The 17,225-nt window shown below is 41.0% G+C and overlaps 1 protein-coding gene across 3 annotated transcripts in view; it reads right to left on the bottom strand.

The window, feature by feature from the left end:
* The window catches only part of ABCA1 (ATP binding cassette subfamily A member 1), a 140,234-nt gene that overhangs the window by 59,255 nt on the left and 63,754 nt on the right, over nucleotides 1-17,225 (bottom strand). For all 3 annotated transcript variants that reach the window (XM_023545081.2, XM_003407821.4, XM_064291643.1), the window contains exons 8-9: nucleotides 5,166-5,258; nucleotides 418-658 (exon numbers count right to left, since the gene is read on the bottom strand). In XM_023545081.2, coding sequence (XP_023400849.1) covers nucleotides 418-658; nucleotides 5,166-5,258 — 334 coding nt within the window. The remainder of the gene's footprint in view (nucleotides 1-417; nucleotides 659-5,165; nucleotides 5,259-17,225) is intronic.

The raw sequence follows: 17,225 nt of genomic DNA, 5'->3' as shown, positions 1-17,225 counted from the left end.
TACTTCTACTGTTATTTTTTAAGTATTTATTATAAAGCTTACCTCAATGGTTATTGTAATAATAATTTCTAAAGATCAGCATTTCACCCTTTATTACTCTGGGACCCATCCCCTACATCCCAGAAAACTTGGAAGAGTGGTTTTCAAACATTCATTCATTTGATGAACATCCCTGTGCAACCCTGAGATGTGGCAGGCACCATTCAAAGACTGCAGACAGCTGATTAAGAAAAGGCTCTTCTCCAGGAGCTCAGAATCTGGCAGGCAGATAGGCCATAAACATCCAATGCTACTACAGAGCTTAATAAGGGTAGGTATGAGGTCCTGTGGGCATCCTTCCTGGATGAGGTGACACAAGGCTGAGTCTAGAGCTAAGGTGGGTATAAGGCCAGGGCTTGGGCCGGCATAAATACTCACTTGTAGAATTGTCATAGAAGGTGCCAGCATCTTCCTCAGTGCCATTGCCCCCAAAGAGGGCTTTGTAGTTGTTGTCCTCATACCAGTTGAGGGACTTGATCTTCAGGCCCCCACCCTCGGGATGGCCACAGACAATGCGGGACACTGCCTGGTATATCTGGGTAGCGGAGCTGGAGCTGTTCACATTGGTCAAAAACATCACCTCCTGCCGCATGTCACTCCAACTCCTCATGCTGAACAGCTGGCACCACGGAGGGGGACAAAAAGAGGAGGGAAGGGGAAGGGGAGAGAGGTGTAAGTCAAGGGGAGGGACAAAGAAGAGAAAGAAACATCTTATTTTCTTGATCTCTCAAAAGCCACATCCCAGAACATATTTTGTCTGACATCAGCTTCTGGAAGCCTTGTGACAGGTTCTCTAGAACTTTGCTACTCAATTTGCAGTCCAGGGACCAGCACCATCAGCATCACCTGGAAGCTTATTTGAAATGATGATTCTGAAGCCACTCTGCAGACCTGCAGAATCTGCATGTGCAGTTTAACAAGAAGCCCAGGAGATACCTATACTTACTTAAGTTTGAGAAGCACAGCCTAGAAGTTAACGGAGCCCCGGGAGATGGGTTTTATTTCTCTGGGGGTTATCTTCTGGTTTATAGAAGAGAATGCTTTCCCTAAACAGCTAAGTCTGACTGCAGATGATTACTTCAGGAACTGCTCACATCCTGGATCACTCTGCTCATTTCTGAAACATCTCAAACTTCAGTGTGGAAATTCAGGAGCCCTCTGCCCCTTGGGGAAAAAGGTACTGTATGTGAAGTTCCCTCTCCTGGTCTCAGTTAAATGTCAGGTAATGAAGAAAGCGTTAAGGCAGGAGGCCTGGATTTGAATCCCAGCTATGTTCCCCATTAGCTTACAGGCCCAATTCCTCATGAAGATGATGATGCTAAAACAGTGGGGTAAGGAACAATGAATCACCCAATGTCCATGCAAATGCCCCGCCCAGAGGAGCCCCTGAACAGGCTGAGGCAGAAGCCCCAGGAGCCAGTGGGTGCCCCTGTGACTTACACTCAGTAAGCATCAATGATAGTACTTTGTCTCAGACACAAATGCACTCCAGCTCCTTGTGGAGTTTTTGACCCAACTGTTCTTATTATTAAATATTTATAGAGCACTTGGTATTTTCAAGCATTTCACCATAAATCATTAATAAATCCTCACATTCCTTGAACTGTCGCTGCATGTTCTCACTACCTGGGAAGAGGGCTGGGAAGAACGGAGAAGAGAGGCTGCAGGCCCCTACACATGCCCTGGAGAAGGCCTGGGCTCCATGTACCCAGTTTTCCACCTCACAGAGCCTGGTGCTTCTACAGTCCTGGGCACTGTAGACCTTTGACTCTGCTTCCAGAGGGGACGCCGGCACTCAGGATGGGTTGGCTATCACAAAGACTCTTCCCTCCAAAGAAGAAGCATCCAGCACACTTCACAAGAACACAATTAGGTCAACAGCTTTTATCTTTATCTTTTCACAACCTGTATGAATACACAGACAGGCAGGGGAGAGGTGGCCAGACTCCCTTGTCTTTTGCTGTGTTGATGGAACAGACTTGAAGATGTTTACACAACAGCTAGTAAGAGCCACTCACTTCTCCTTCCACAAGCTACCATCATCTGACTACCGCCCAATCAATTAAAAAAAAAAAAATTTCCCTGCATAAAACCAGTACATCTTTGGACAGAAATATCATAAAGTACCAAGTTATTTCAAACTGCTGACCCTTCCCTCTACTTGTCTTAAGGGCAACCTCCCACTCATTCTCCTAGACCCCTCAGCTCATGCTCCATGTCTCCTCTGTGAAGCGCTCCCTGACTCACAGGGAGGAGGTAACCATTCCATCCTTCAGCCTTGCATCCCTAGCCTCTAGCAGAGCCTAACAACCGATGAAAGGTGCTTGATAATCATTTGCAGAGTAAATGATGGATAACTAACTGATTCTCCGCCTTCTCAATCTACTGCAATGGCTTCCTAACTCATATCCCTCCTTCCTCTCTTGCTCCTACCACTCTTCTCGATTCAACAGCTAGAGTACAGCCTATAAACTCTAGGTCACATTATGGCCCCCTCTGCTCCAAACCTTCTGCTGGCTTCCCATCTTGGTCAGCATAAGCCCCAAATCCCTACCAGGCCTGCACAGCCTCACCTCTTTGTTCTCCGACCTCACTTCCAACCACCCTCTCTCACTTGCTTACTGGGACCAGCCACACTTGCCTCCTTCCTGGTCGTCAAACATGTTCCTTAAGGGGTCCTCTAGCACCAGTGTCTTTGTGTTTGGAGTGCCCTTCTCATACCATCATTTCCTTCAGGTCTCTGTTCGAATGTCACCTCATAGAGAAAACTTCCCTCATCACTCTCCTTTAAAACAGCACCCAATCACCTCTCTCTCTCCCTTTCCCAGCTCTTATGTTTCTCTCATAGCATGCATCCCTGCCGCTATATTATACATTTATCTGTGTATTTCTGTCTCCTGCCCCGTGCAGGCCTTATAACAACATATTAGTTTGTTCATTGATAAGTCCCAGCATCTAGCAGTGCCAGGCACCTAGAGTGTGCTGGGTATAAAAGTGAGACGCTACCTTCCTGTTCTGCTTCCCTATCTCTCCAGGCTCTTCTATTCTGTCACGCAGCCACGAAGCTCGTGCCAACTCAGTCCACCTCTCTACTCCATTGCCAGGCCCTGTTAATTCATAATTTCTTTCTTAGAAGGCTCTCTTTTCCGTTCCAGTTACCATGAGAGTTCATCTCACAAAAAGTGGGCTGTGACAGCAGGAACATAGGCTTTGGCATCCAACAGTCCTGGGTGATTGTAGGCAAACTGCTTAATTTTTCTGAGCCTTGGTGCCATCTATAAAATGGGCACAATAACACTCACCTCTCATTTGCCATATGGACTATACAGGGAAATTGGGCGAAACTGCCTGAACCAGACTAGCCTCTCAGAAGACGTTACTTCCTTTTCTTTTCAAAAGCCTGTGCTTTGGTCAAAACAACCAACTGTTTCCAAACACTGACCAGAGAAACAGCAAGTTAGACAATGGGTGACTCGTGGGCAAAACAACTGGGGGTTGTTCTACTGAGAGGAGCGGGTGGTCCTTGCTTGCCCTGGACGGGTTGCTTCCTTGTACAAGCAGAGCACAAGGAAGCAACTGCCAAGGAAAATGTATATTGCTCAGTTGGCAAGTTTCCACCACATCAGCAAGGCGACTGTCACATGCTTTCCATTGTTTTTTTCACCCCAGACAAAAGGCAGGCCGTGATGGACGAGGAAACAGATGTAATCAGACCCTGAGTTTACATGCAGCCTCCTCTGTTACAGTCCCTGCTTTCCTTTCTCTAAGGCCAGAAAAGAAAGAGAGGGAGGGAGGCTGGGAAGGGACCTGCTAGGTAGTACAGGGGCATATTCATTTCAGCTAACACAAATGCTGAGGGTTTCCACTCAAGGAAGACAGCTATTGACCTGCAGTCACAGTTTCTGTTTCCTGGAAGAACCCCAGTTGACCCAACTTCTCCTCCTGGTACAAGGCCACCAGCATTCAAAATGAGAGTCAGAAACAGCAGGCTGGAAGAGGGCTTCTCCTACTGACAAGAGACCAGAAAGCCAAGCCTCTTGTCAAAGACACATGAACAGAATTTAAAGAAGAGAAGATTCCAGAAAGAAATGCACTGAAGTGCCAAGAGTGTTTAATCTTTGTGCTTACTGTATTTTTCAAATGTTCTGTACTTTCCATAATGAACATGCAATACCTTTATCCTCAGAAAACATAAAGTTAATTTTTATATTTGAAAAACTGATACAAGTACCAAAAACTGGGGTACATTAGAGAAGGAACTAAAACTAAGACTGGACCGAGTCCGAGAAAAATTCTCCCACAAGTTATTCCTATCAGATGTCCTGTACATTGAAGCTTGCATTTTTTCTGACCACTGCCCCCTGGCTCTGCTCCTTACACACTGGGGATTCCAGACAGTTGCTGATTTCCAAGTCTAATTTGAAACAAGGCTGGGAGTCAGAAAGGCAGACCACAAGCTGGCTGGGAGGCAAAGGAAAAGTTAACTGCTTTTACAAGCACCTACAGGCCCTCTGATCCTACCACAAAGATTATTCTGATACAATTGCCAACACATGGGTCTGAAAGGCAAATTCAATGTTCATCAGGAGACTCTATTCCCAAGGCTGAACCTCAGAAGCTAGATGTTTGCAGGGGAAAGATGATTACAGGTACCATGTTACTCCCTATTGTCAGCAAATGTTTTGGTAAAATGGCTCTCTGGCCTCACTACTGAAGAAGAAATATGAAGAAGATGCTGGCAAGACAAAAACAGCACGTGGGGTGGGTGGGTAGGGGATTCTTGTCTTTACAAACGTGTCATTACCTAGTGACAGAAAGAAACAATGGGAGAAAGTTCTAGACTAGATACCCAAGCCTTTAGCCACTAACTAATTAACTCTGAGACATCTGTGGGTCTCAGTTGCCTCGTCTGTAAAGTAAGGAAATCAAACCAGATAAATTTTAAAGATCACTTATACTTGTAAAACTGATTTTACATCTTATATGATATTCAAACCAAGAGGACCTTGCGAATACAACTGCTTCTTTGGTGTCCAAATGGTCAGCTGGCTGACTTAGCCAAACTCAGAGATGAAGAAAGTGATGGTGGGTGGTCTGCCTTCTGGTGCCTGAAAGACGCAACTTACCTCTTGGGCCAGGGTCCCAAGGCTATCCAGCAACGTTTTTGTGGCTTCAGCCAGCTCCTTGCTCAGGAACGGAGATGTGGAGTTTAGGCCCGCCTGTAATGAAAAAAGATACTTTTGTTTCTGAGTTCAAACATAAACCTAAAACCTCTGTTGAAAATAAACACAGTAATTAAAACCATTCAGTCTTGAGTTTAAAAAATAAGAAACCTAACCAAAAGAAAAGACACTACAATTATTCTGTGTGTTTTTATGTTGTTTTCTTCAAGTAAGAATTACTAGTACTTGGATGATTGCTCTTAAATCTACATACAAATACGTATTTAAACCTAGTTAATATGCAATAGATAAAAATATCTCGTGGAGAGAGAGAGTGTGTGCCTGTGTGTGTTCCACCGCAATGCTGACCACAAATTTTCAACTTTGTCTTTGACTCTGCAAGACAGGCAACATGGGATTGACTTTCAGGAACAAGTCGGTGATGGTTCATAAGAAGCAAAATTAAAGTTTAAAGCTGCCAAAAACAGGGGGGAAAGGAATTCTCTCTCTCTCACTCTGTACAAGTCAGCACTGTTTCTAATAGTGGAAATTTAATATATATCACTTATGTACATGTCCTGGTTTTAGTCAAATTTTTATCTCTTCTAATTTATATATTCAGTTGCTGTTATATGCCACCTAATTATACAAACATAAGAAAATAATTAATTAGGCCCAAGGAAAAGATTAATTGGAACAGAAAGTCTAAGCTAAAAAAGAAAAAAGAACAATATACAGACTATGAGGCCAGAGTGACTATAGCTGAGCCTCAAATTTGTTTCTGAGTTTCCAGGCTTCCAAAGAGAAAAAACATACAGTCAGTAGCATTGTTCTTATTTGTTAAATGGCCGGGGAGGGGGGGGATGCTTCAGGGAAAAATCTAACTTTCTCTGGGGTTTCTACAGTCACTGTCTTACTCAGTTTCAAACACCCCTGAAGTCTACAGAAGGCCCAGCTACTTTGACATTTCTCTTGTATCAGAGATTGCTATGAAATTATAATGAGTACATGGAAAATAAACCTTATGGCTGCTGGAAGTGGATGGAACTCACTATCACCTCTGAAGAATAGCAGTCTGAGATGTTTCTCTTTTTTAAAAAAAAGAATTTCAAATCCAGAAGACACAGTTAGAATCACCACGATCATCCTAATATCCAAACATAATCCCGTAATGAACATTTCTGAGCCAATATCTAAAGGTTCTATGAAAGAACTCATCCAGCCTGATTCCTCAGCTCCTCCTAGAGCGGCACACCAGCAGAATCCCAGAATTCCACTCACAGTCCTCTGACGGAACGAGGGTTTTCTTTAAACGCTACATTCAGGTAGAGCTCTATGATACGGATCACAGATAGTGCTGGACTGCCTTATGTGGAGAGTTTTTCATGAGTAAAAACGGGTGGACAGGTGGAATGTTTTGGTTTTGTACTTTTTCTCTTCAGATTCATTTTGTAACTACAGGTTCCAAACGAGAAGTTAAACCTATAGAGAACTTACAGTAAGTAAAACCTGCACGAACTGAGAGGTCTTAATCAGAAGATATAGCAGGTTAAAAAATGTTTCTGTGCTTACCATGAGGCCCACAAGAAGATATATGTTCAGGATTGCATAGCAAATAAAACAAACCAGGACAAAATAGTAAATGCCAAATTAATGTAAATTGTTTAAAATTAAAATTTGATCATTTATTTTATAAAGTGTGAATAGAAATAAGATTTTTATGATTCTTGTCACTCTATCCCTTTCTCTGGTCATGGAGACCTGGGGTGGCTACTTCTGGGAAGATTACTCAAGTTCCCCCATTCCTCCATTTTCTCAACTATATGAGACAGTTAAGAATTCCAAGGCACGTAGCACAAGGTTTCCATGGAGAATAAATTAAAGAACATGTACAAAGCATCTTGCACAGTGCCTAGCACAAAGTCCTCATGATGATAAACAATTTCCTCCCCTGCCTCTCGTCTTCCTCGAAAGTCCGCTGACAAAACTGAAGGGCTCTCATCTGCAAACAGGGTTGCCCAGTTCTTGAAAAAATATACATCCTCCCTTCTTCTTCTTGGTTAGCTCTCAGTGAACTCTTTCCCCTAATGGAGTGTCCTTCCTCTGTGACACAGAGAGCTAGAGCTGTCATGTCACAGCACATCGGCCACACTCCAATGTGGTATTTCTGAAATTATAAATACTCCTCGCTGCAGCGTTAGGACACTCTAATTCCTGAAGGCTAGAAGACAGAACACCTCTCTTGCATCTATAACCCTTTTCTTTTACTTAGTGTTGGCCAGAGTTTGAAAGAAAAGATAGTGTTAAGTGGCTGAACTATACACAGTGTGTGTGTGCACATATATATATATATATATATACAGACAGACAGACATACGCACACAAAAAGAAGCAGATATAGCTATATATATGAATAGGTATATATATGCACACACATCTTTATCTTAATATATTTGTGTACCTTCTATTTATAGCAAGTGATATTGATTTTATTTTTATAGCAGTGATGGAGTTTCCTTTCTAATTAAATTTTCTTACACACAAAAAAGTGAGTCTATTAAAAGGAAACAATTGATAAAATGGTATAAATATTAAATAAAAATTCAAGTTACACTTGATTATGACTAGAATCACAAGAGGCCTGCAAATGTTAAGATTTTACTAATCAACATTGTCTTTGGAGAGCCTGCATCAGAACCACCTGTGGTGGAGATTCCCAGCCCAGTGAATCAGAAGCTAAGAGTGGCTCTTTCACACACTGAAATTTGAGAACCACTGAGACACAGCACTTGGACACGGTGCATGCGTCTTCATAGTATTCCTTGCACACATGTGGCTGTTTGTATATTCCACATTTGGTCCATGCAATACTGTCTGCTTTGCATTCTGATGCAGTGAAGAGAGGCCAGTAAGTTCACCTTCCCCTGAGCAGGATGTAAGACGGTGCCAAAAGCATGGGAAGCCAGGTATATCATACCAATTATGTATACAGTCACCAAGGGCAAAAGAAGTGTCTAAAAGCTCCAGACCTAACACTGCTCCATTGTCCCCATTACCAGCTCTTTCCCACGAAGAGTACAAATCAATTCATGTTGTTCTTAGAATATATTTTCTCCATCAGAATGTATTTAAATCTTCATAAAACCAAAAACCAAACCCACTGCCGTCGAGTCGATTCCGACTCATAGCTACACGCAATGATTTTTTCTTCAGGTTTTTTTTTTTTATTATTATTTAAATGTCTTAACTTTGGGGCAAGCTTATTCTTCTTATTTTAAAAGCTACACAATTCAGCAAAACTCCATGCACACAGCAAGGCCTACTGCATGATTGTTTAACCCATGAATGTAGTTTATTATGGACACAAACATAAGGACTCGTGACATTTATTATGGACATCAGACCATTACATATACAAACACCAATATAATATCAATCTTATTATAGGACTTTGTTGTCATAGTCTATGCTTTTGTTTGTGTGATTTTGTTTTTGGTCTCTAACAAAACATTGGCTAAACACACCCATAAGTAACAAGGGACAACAGTTAATGCCATTTTTAGGGTACTTTTGTACACTGTTTAAGATGAAATGCTCTGTTTTCATTAGCAGTATTGGCAACTAGGAGTCGACACAAACAAATTACCATTTTCAAAGGCGTGTGGTTGGAATTACACATGCAAGTGTGGTTGATAGCTCAGTTTAAAAAACACACACACATAATCCAAATTCAGCATCAAATTTAAAACCAAATTATCCATATATTTTGCTCAAAACTTCACTTTACTTTTCTGTGCTTGGATAGTCTAAAATACAGAAAAGTGACAGATGCAAACGCACAAATGTAACAGTACAAATTGGTAGGGAAAAGGTGGGCTATTCGATAACTGTTGCTAGGACAACTGGTTATTCATATATGAAGAAATCATAAATCCCCCATCTCATACCACTACACAAAAATACATTCTTGGTAGAGTAAAGAGCTAGACGTAAAAATGGGAATTTACAGAATATGAAAAAACGTTCTTATGAACTCAGGGTAGGGGAGGATTTCATAAACAAAATATAAAAAGCTCAAACCAAAACAGAAAAATGAATCCAACTTTTAAAGTGAGAACTGTATATCTAAAGATACTGTAAACAATCTGGGGAAAAAAGAAAAACAATAATAACAAGTTAAGGACTAGAAGAATGGATTATTCAGAATTACTATAAAAATGGAATTATATTTCAGTTAAAACGATGCAGAGGCTACGTACAGCAACATCGATAAATCATAAAGACAAAATGTTGAGTGAAAAAGACAAGCTGCAGATCAATGTGCATATTTATACAAAGTGAACACATACAAACCAATACTTTACAACAAAATATAAGCATATATGATATAAAAGTAAAAAAAATGCAACTTCAGGATAGTGGTTATGCCTTGAGATGTGGATGTTCAGGTGGTATTACCTATATCTATAATTTTTAACTTCTTGAGGAAAAAAAACCAAAACCCTGAAGCAAGTATGGCAACATGATGAATGATCGTACATGAGTGTTCTTCATGCTATTCTCTGTACTTTTTAGGTATGTTTGTGCTATCCTATCATTTTTTAAAATTCAAAAAAGGACAAGAGAAGAAAGAAGGAGGGAGACTGAGACGGAATGAAGGAAGGAAAGAATATATGTCAGCACAAGTACATATCAGAGCTAAAGGATGTCTAACTTTCTTGAATAAAATTAACCCCAGGAAATAACTCATGCCTTGAAACTAGGTCACAAAATGAAGGCTGAGAATCCCGTGCCTGCACCGACTAACTGTGGTCTCTTGCTCATATTAACTTGACAAACGCATACAAAGCTTGCCAAAGCTTATTTCCAAAGAGTTTCAGTAAACAACCTTCAACTTGGAATTCCTACTACTATTTTTCCTGACCAAAAAAAAAATTCTCTTGGCTATGAACTCATAGCCACAGACAGTAAATGATTTTCTGGTATGAAATGAAAAAAAGGGAGAAAAAAAAGAGGTTAAGATAAAACCTTTAGTGAAGGACTGAACTTTCTATGTTAAGCTAACTGGAATTCATGCATTATTCAGTATTTTTAGATCATAACTAAATACTGTAATATCATTAGAGGAAAAATACACAAATGCTTATTGTATTACTCAAATGCTCCCACCCAATTTTGCAAAACGTGTTAATCACAACATAGCAACATTTCCTAAAAGCATCCACTTTGGGGCAATGGCCCCAGAATGACAAAGATCATTGTGCCCCATCCTTCCTGGGTCCAACAATTGACCTAATATATTCTTTTATCCTCACTAGCGTAATATTTAAATTATAGAAGACTGAGAAATAAAAAGGCAGTAACTAGAAAGTCAGTTGGGTCTTAATTTTTGAGCCGGTATTTTATTTTGCCTCAGTGCCTTATACAGTTCCTGGCACATAATACTAAAAGCCAGTTACTGTCAAGCTGAGTCCAATTCATTGTGACCCCATGTGTGTCAGAATGAAGCTGTGCTCCATAGGGTTTTCAATGGCTGATTTTTTGGACGTAGATCCCCAGGCCTTTCTTCCAAGGCACCTCTGGGTGAACTCCAACTTCTAACCTTGCAGTTAGCAGCCAAGCACATTAACCATTTACACTACCCAAGGAGTCCACATAATATCTAAAACCTGTTGGCACTGAGTCGATTCCGACCCATAGTGACCCTATAGTACACAGTAGAACTGCCCCATAGGATTTCCAAGGAGCAGCTGGTGGATTCGAACTGCGCACCTTTTGGTTAGCAGCCAAGCTTTTAACCACTGTGCCACCAAGACTCCACATTGATAACTAGGTACTCTATAAATGTCTGTGGGAGAAAAAGCAAGAGAAAAAGAGAATACTTTAGGAGGGAGAGATAAAGAACGGTGTGAGTCCTGTTTCCAAGGCCTTCAAAGGCATTCAGATCCACACAGTTCCAAGTAAAAACCTTCAAAGGAATACTGCAGCTACATCTGCATTCACCTCACAAAGTCGCTTGCTCCCTGGAGCCTTTCAATGGCTCCCCTTGCCCTGAGGACGAGGCCCAGTATCCTAACATGGTCAAGACGGTCTTCCTCATCTGACCTTCACCCACCTCTGCAGAGTCAAGCCTGACCATCCCTTCCTCATTAGTCTTCCCATAGCTATATTCCCTCCACTCTGAACTAGTTCATCATGTGCTGGTCCCTTAAATGTTCTCTTCTCTCTCACCTCTAGACCCGTGGATGGCACATCCTCTGCCGGGAACATTCTTCTCTCCATTCTTTACCTGGCTAGCCTCTATTCTTTAGGTCCTACCTTAGAGAATGCTTCTTTCCTGATCCTCAAAGGCTGGTTCAGAGGCCCCACTTGGGGCCTCACAGCACTCAGCAGAGCAGCTCTCACTCTGTGCAACACCTGCCCCTTTTGTGGTCTGTCCTTCCCGTCCCAGGATGGAAATTTGAAGAGATCTGTACCTTGCTCACTCCTGCCTCCCTGGCCCAGTGCATGGCACAGGTCAGGGCTCAATAAACATTGAATGAATGAATGAATGAATGTGTTTATGTATAATTTATTACTACACAAAACAAAGACTGGGAGAGAATATTACTAATGCATTAGAGGTCACAGCTGAAAAAAAAAAACAGAAGACAAAACATCTGTGAAATTAAAATATTGAAAACTCTCTTCAATTAAAAAAAAATTTTTTCATGGACTCTACTACTAAATAAAGAATGACATGGGTATACATACATTTGAATAGTATTTTCAATATAATACACAATTTTGTTTTCCTCCTGTGAATGTATGTTACAAAGTGTTCATTGGGACATTTCAAACTTCCCTTAAACACCTTCATAAAGTAGACTCAAATCTCTACTTTACTTTGCCTAGACGCAGACAATCAGGCTCAGGGCTAGGATTAATGTGTTTCAATTCAAACTGAAAACAAGTGAGCCATATACCAGATACAAAGACTACCACCACCCAGAAGCAGTCGTCTCTTCCAACAATTTACACCACAAGGATGACTTTGTTCATTCCTAGTCCATTTGCTCCTTCAATCAATACACAGCCCAGCTGTGAGATCACTGGTGTTCTGGGAACATCAGGGCACCCTCACCTCCCCCTGGTCTCATGAACTGAGTTCTGCCTCTACGGGAATGTGCCGCACGCATCAGAAAACATGTGAACAGAGCTCTTTGTTCCCCAGAAACAGAACTTTCCCTTTTAGGCTGAAGGTATCAACAGAGGTCAAGACAATCTAGCTACATGGCTGAGCAGTATCCAAGTTGTTACTAAAATGGAGATACATCTGTATGCCTGGCCTTCCCACCTCAAGGATAAGACACTGGTGAGCCAAACTAGAGCTTGAGTCTAGCTAACCCCAACCCCACGTTCCATGATGGTTCACAGTGCCCCATTTTGGCAAAGATTGCTGTCAGGAGGTGGTTGAGAGGTGGTCAGTGAAACCGGGATGGGAGGACAGCCCTTGCTTTAGGACCTAGAGCCTGCTAGGAATCCCTCAAATTCCCAATCTCAACCTTAAAGTTTGTTCTCAGTCAGTGCCTGGTGAAATGAAAGCTCCATGTACATCCTATCTACCTTGGTCATGGCTGACTTTTCAGTGCCCAGAACAATGTCTGGTACAAAGCAGGCATACAGCAAATATTTGTTGGTTTTGTTGACTGAATGTCTCATGCCTTCCTTTAGTACCATGGTCCAGAGATAAGGCTGGTTCACAAAAACTCTCCTTCTAAAGTCACTGCTGTCTTTGGTTTGCACATTAAAAACCCTGATGGGTAGTTTTTCTTATACAGTCATACTCTCAGAAAATAACCAAGAAAGACATAAGAACTGAAGAGGGACCAATAAGAGCCAAGGACACTGAGGAAACACTTCAAAGACATATGAAATACACCTTCCAATCAAAAGATAGTTGTGGTAGACATAATGTCCCTCCCCAAGATGTCCATGCCTTAATCCCTGGAATTTGGGAATATGGTGCTTTACACAGAAAAAGGTACTTTGCAGTTGTGATTTAAAGTTTAACAAACAAACAAACTCATTGCTGTTGAGTCAATTCCAACTCATAGCAAACACATACAGACCTTAAAATAGGGAGATTATCCTGGATTATCCAAATGGACCCAATCTATTCACATGAGCTCTTAAAACCAGAGAACTTCTCCGGCTGGAAACAGAGAGCTATGGCAGAAGGAAAAGCTGGAGAGATTTGTCCAGAAGTTACAGTTGGAGAGATTTGAATCTTGAGAAGGATCTGACCTGCAGTTGCTATAGAGGAGCCAGAGGAGAAGTCTGAAAGGAATGTGGGCAGCCTCTAGGAACAAAGATCAGCCCTTAGCTGACAGCCAGCAAGAAAGAGGGACCTCAGTACTATAACCACAAGGAACTGGGTTCAGCTAACAATCTGAATAACTTTGGAAATGGATTCATCTTCAGAACCTTCAGAAAAGAACACAGCCCTGCCAACACCTTGATTTTAAGGTGGACTCCACTGAGCAACACTGCATCCAGACTTCTGATCTACAGAATTGTGAGATAATAAATTTGTACTGTTTTAAGATGCTAAACATGTGGTAATTTGCTACAGCAGCAATAGAAAACTAATATAACCAGGGGGGACCTTCAAGACAGAAACAAGATAATTCCTCTAGACAAAATGTGCCATCTACTACGACGACTAAATTCTGCAATACAAAACAGCAGAGATACCCCACAGACTTCCCTCCTCTCTCTGAGAGGGTATGTGCCGCTTCAGGAAGAACCTGCAGGGACAGTGAAGGCAAGTCCACCTGCCCAGCCACCCAGTTCAGCCAAATCACCCTGCTGAGCAGTGAGACATTAAAGGTCACTGCCAAATGGCCCTAGGCTCCTGCTAGAGGTTATTATTTCAACAACGTAAGTACTGTGAACACTAAATAACATGAGTCTCCCTTCATAATCAAGTTTTTTTCCCAAGAGATAGTATTTCATCTATCAACCTATCCTTCCACTGATCTAATTGAGGCCTTCAGTTGAATCTAGTTCCTAGAACATAGCTGATACACAATAAGCACTCAATACTGTATTTTACGAAAATAATATGAACCTTCTATGTTTGCCAAACACGCCCTCTCCCTGTGAGGTATTTTCAAAAGCATACTATCCTAATTTTTTTACATCAACATGTTAAAAAAAATTGGCATAGTGGCGCTTATGAAAATACCTCGCAGGGGGGAGGGTGTAGCTCGCAAACAAATGTAGAAGGCACTTGTTATTTGCATTAAAATATGGTAAATATTATTCAATGAATGAATAAGTTTTTTAATTGAAAAACAGAAAGTCTAATGGAGAGCACTATTAATCCCAGAGATCTTTAAAGAAGCAATAACATTCTGACATCCGGTGTTAATTTTCATGCAAGTTATGGATTGAGGCATAGATATAAATAAGAAACTACAGGGTAAGAGGCCCTGGCAATATTTGAACAAAAAATGTAATGTTTTATTGAAATGTTCTCCAGGACGACTTTGTTTGGTATGACTTTTGATTCCTAACGTTGATCTCCAGAAGAAAATTTCTATCTTGTTAAGTAATGGTTTTCAGCATATAATTTGTATTACTCATATCAATTAAATTATTACTATTATTTATTGAGAATCTTCATATACATGATCAATACTCCTCATAACATAGGGTAGAATATATTCTCTGTATGTAAAAGAATAGGATCCTGAGGCTTACAGAGGCTTAATAATTTATCCAAGGTCACGCAGCTAATAAAATCCTGAGGCAGAACTTGAACCCAGATCCAGCTGACCCCAAACCCATGCCCTTTCCACTCTGCCACAATTTCTTCCATGAGGACAAAATGTTGTTGTCCAAAGATCATCAAGAGACTGAAGGAGATCCAAGAGAAAGAGTCAGGATACCCTTTGCTGAAAAATGGGGAAACACCCACACCAAAATAATGAGGAGAACATTTCAAAACATGTCTCTCTTAAAAACCTACCATTTGGTACAGAAACGCATATTGACAGTTTCCCTCCCCACAATGTTGCTGTTCCTGTTGCAGTTCTTGGCACAATCAACTGCCCATGTGCAATGATGTCACATGTCACACCCATCTACCGTCAGATATGTTGGAATTTCAACCAAGTAGCAGGGGATTGGCCATTTTGAATCGTACAATCATACGATCTACTATGCTGGAATAATGAATTGAAGAGGAATGACGTTACATTCATCTTCAAAAAGGACATTTCAAGATCCATCCTAAAGTACAACACTGTGATAGGATTATATCCATACACCTACAATGATGACCAGTTAATATGATTATTATTCAAATTTACATACCAACCACAAATACCAAAGATGAAAAAATTGATTTTTACCAACTTCCGTAGTCGGAAATTAATCAAACGTGCAATCAAGATACACTGATAATTACTGATGATTGGAATGTGAAAGCTGGAAATAAAGAAGAGGGAACAGTGGTTGGAAAAATATGGCCTTGGTAATAGAAATGATGCTAGAGATCACATGATAAAATTTTGCAAGACCAATGACTTTTTCATTGCAAATACCTTTTTTCAACAACAAAACAGCAACTATACACGGGGACCTCACCAGATGGAATACACAGGAACCAAATTGACTACATCTGTGGAAAGAGATGATGGAAAAGCTCAATATCATCAGTCAGAACAAGGCCAGGGGCCGACTGCAGAACAGACCATCAATTGCTCATATGTAAGTTCAAGTTGAAACTGAAAAAAATTATAACAAGTCCATGAGAACCAAAGTACAACCTTCAGTGTATCTCACCTGAATTTAGAGACCAGCTTAGTAGATTTGATGCACTGAACACTAATGACCAAAGACCAGACAAGTTGTGGAATGACATCAAGGATATTATACATGAAGGAAGCAAGAGGTCATTGAAAAGACAGGAAAGAAAGAAAAGACCAAAATGGATGTCAGAAGAGACTGACGCTTGCTGTTGAATGTAGCTAAAGTGAAAGGAAGAAATGATGAAGAGAGCTGAACGGAAGATTTCAAAGGGTGGCTCTAGAAGACAAAGTATTCTAATGAAGTGTGTAAAGACCTGGAGTTGGAAAACTGAAAGGGAAGAACACACTGGGCATTTTTCAAGCTGAAAGAACTGAAGAAAAAATTCAAGCCTCAAACTGCAATACTGAAGGATTCCATGGGCAAAATACTGAAGGACGCATCAAAAGAAGATGGAAGGAACACACAGGGTCACTGTACCAAAAAGACTTGGTTTACATTCAGCCATTTCAGGAGGCAGCGTATGATCAAGAACCAATGGTGCTGAAAAAAGAAGTCCAAGCTGCACTGAAGGCACTGGTGAAAAACAAGGCTCCAGGAATTGACGGAATACCAATTGAGATGTTGCAACAAATGGTTGCACCACTGGAAATGCTCTCACGTCTATGCCAAGAAATTTGGAGGACAACCACCTGGCCAACCAACTGGAAGAGAAACGTATTTGTACATATTCCAAAGAAAGGTGATCCAACAGAATGCGGAAATTATCAAACAATCTCATTAATATCACACACAAGTAAAATTTTGCTAGAGATCATTCAAAAGCAGTTGCACAGCAGTACATTGACAGGTAACAGCCAGAAGCTCAAACAGGATTCCGAAGAGGATGTGGTATAAGGGATATCACTGTTGATGTCAGACAGATATTAGCTTGTCATGGTCTGAATTGTGTCCCCCAAAAATATCTGTCAGCCTGGCTAGGTCATGATTCCCAATATTGTATGATTGCCTACCATTTTGTCATCTGATGTGATTTCCCTATGTGTTGTAAATCCTATCACTATAATGTAATGAGATGGATTAGTGGCAGTTATGCTGATGGAATCTACAAGATTAGTGTCTTAAGCCAATCTCTTTTGAGATAAAAAAGAGAGAAGCGAGCAGAGAGGCATGAGACATCACACCATCAAGAAAACAGCACCGGGAGCAGAGTGGGTCCTTTGGGCC

This window comes from Loxodonta africana, chromosome 9, assembly GCF_030014295.1.
Source record: "Loxodonta africana isolate mLoxAfr1 chromosome 9, mLoxAfr1.hap2, whole genome shotgun sequence".
Lineage (NCBI taxonomy): Eukaryota > Metazoa > Chordata > Mammalia > Proboscidea > Elephantidae > Loxodonta > Loxodonta africana.
Note: the sequence above shows the minus strand (reverse complement) of the source record. Positions and strands in the feature narration are given on the sequence as shown.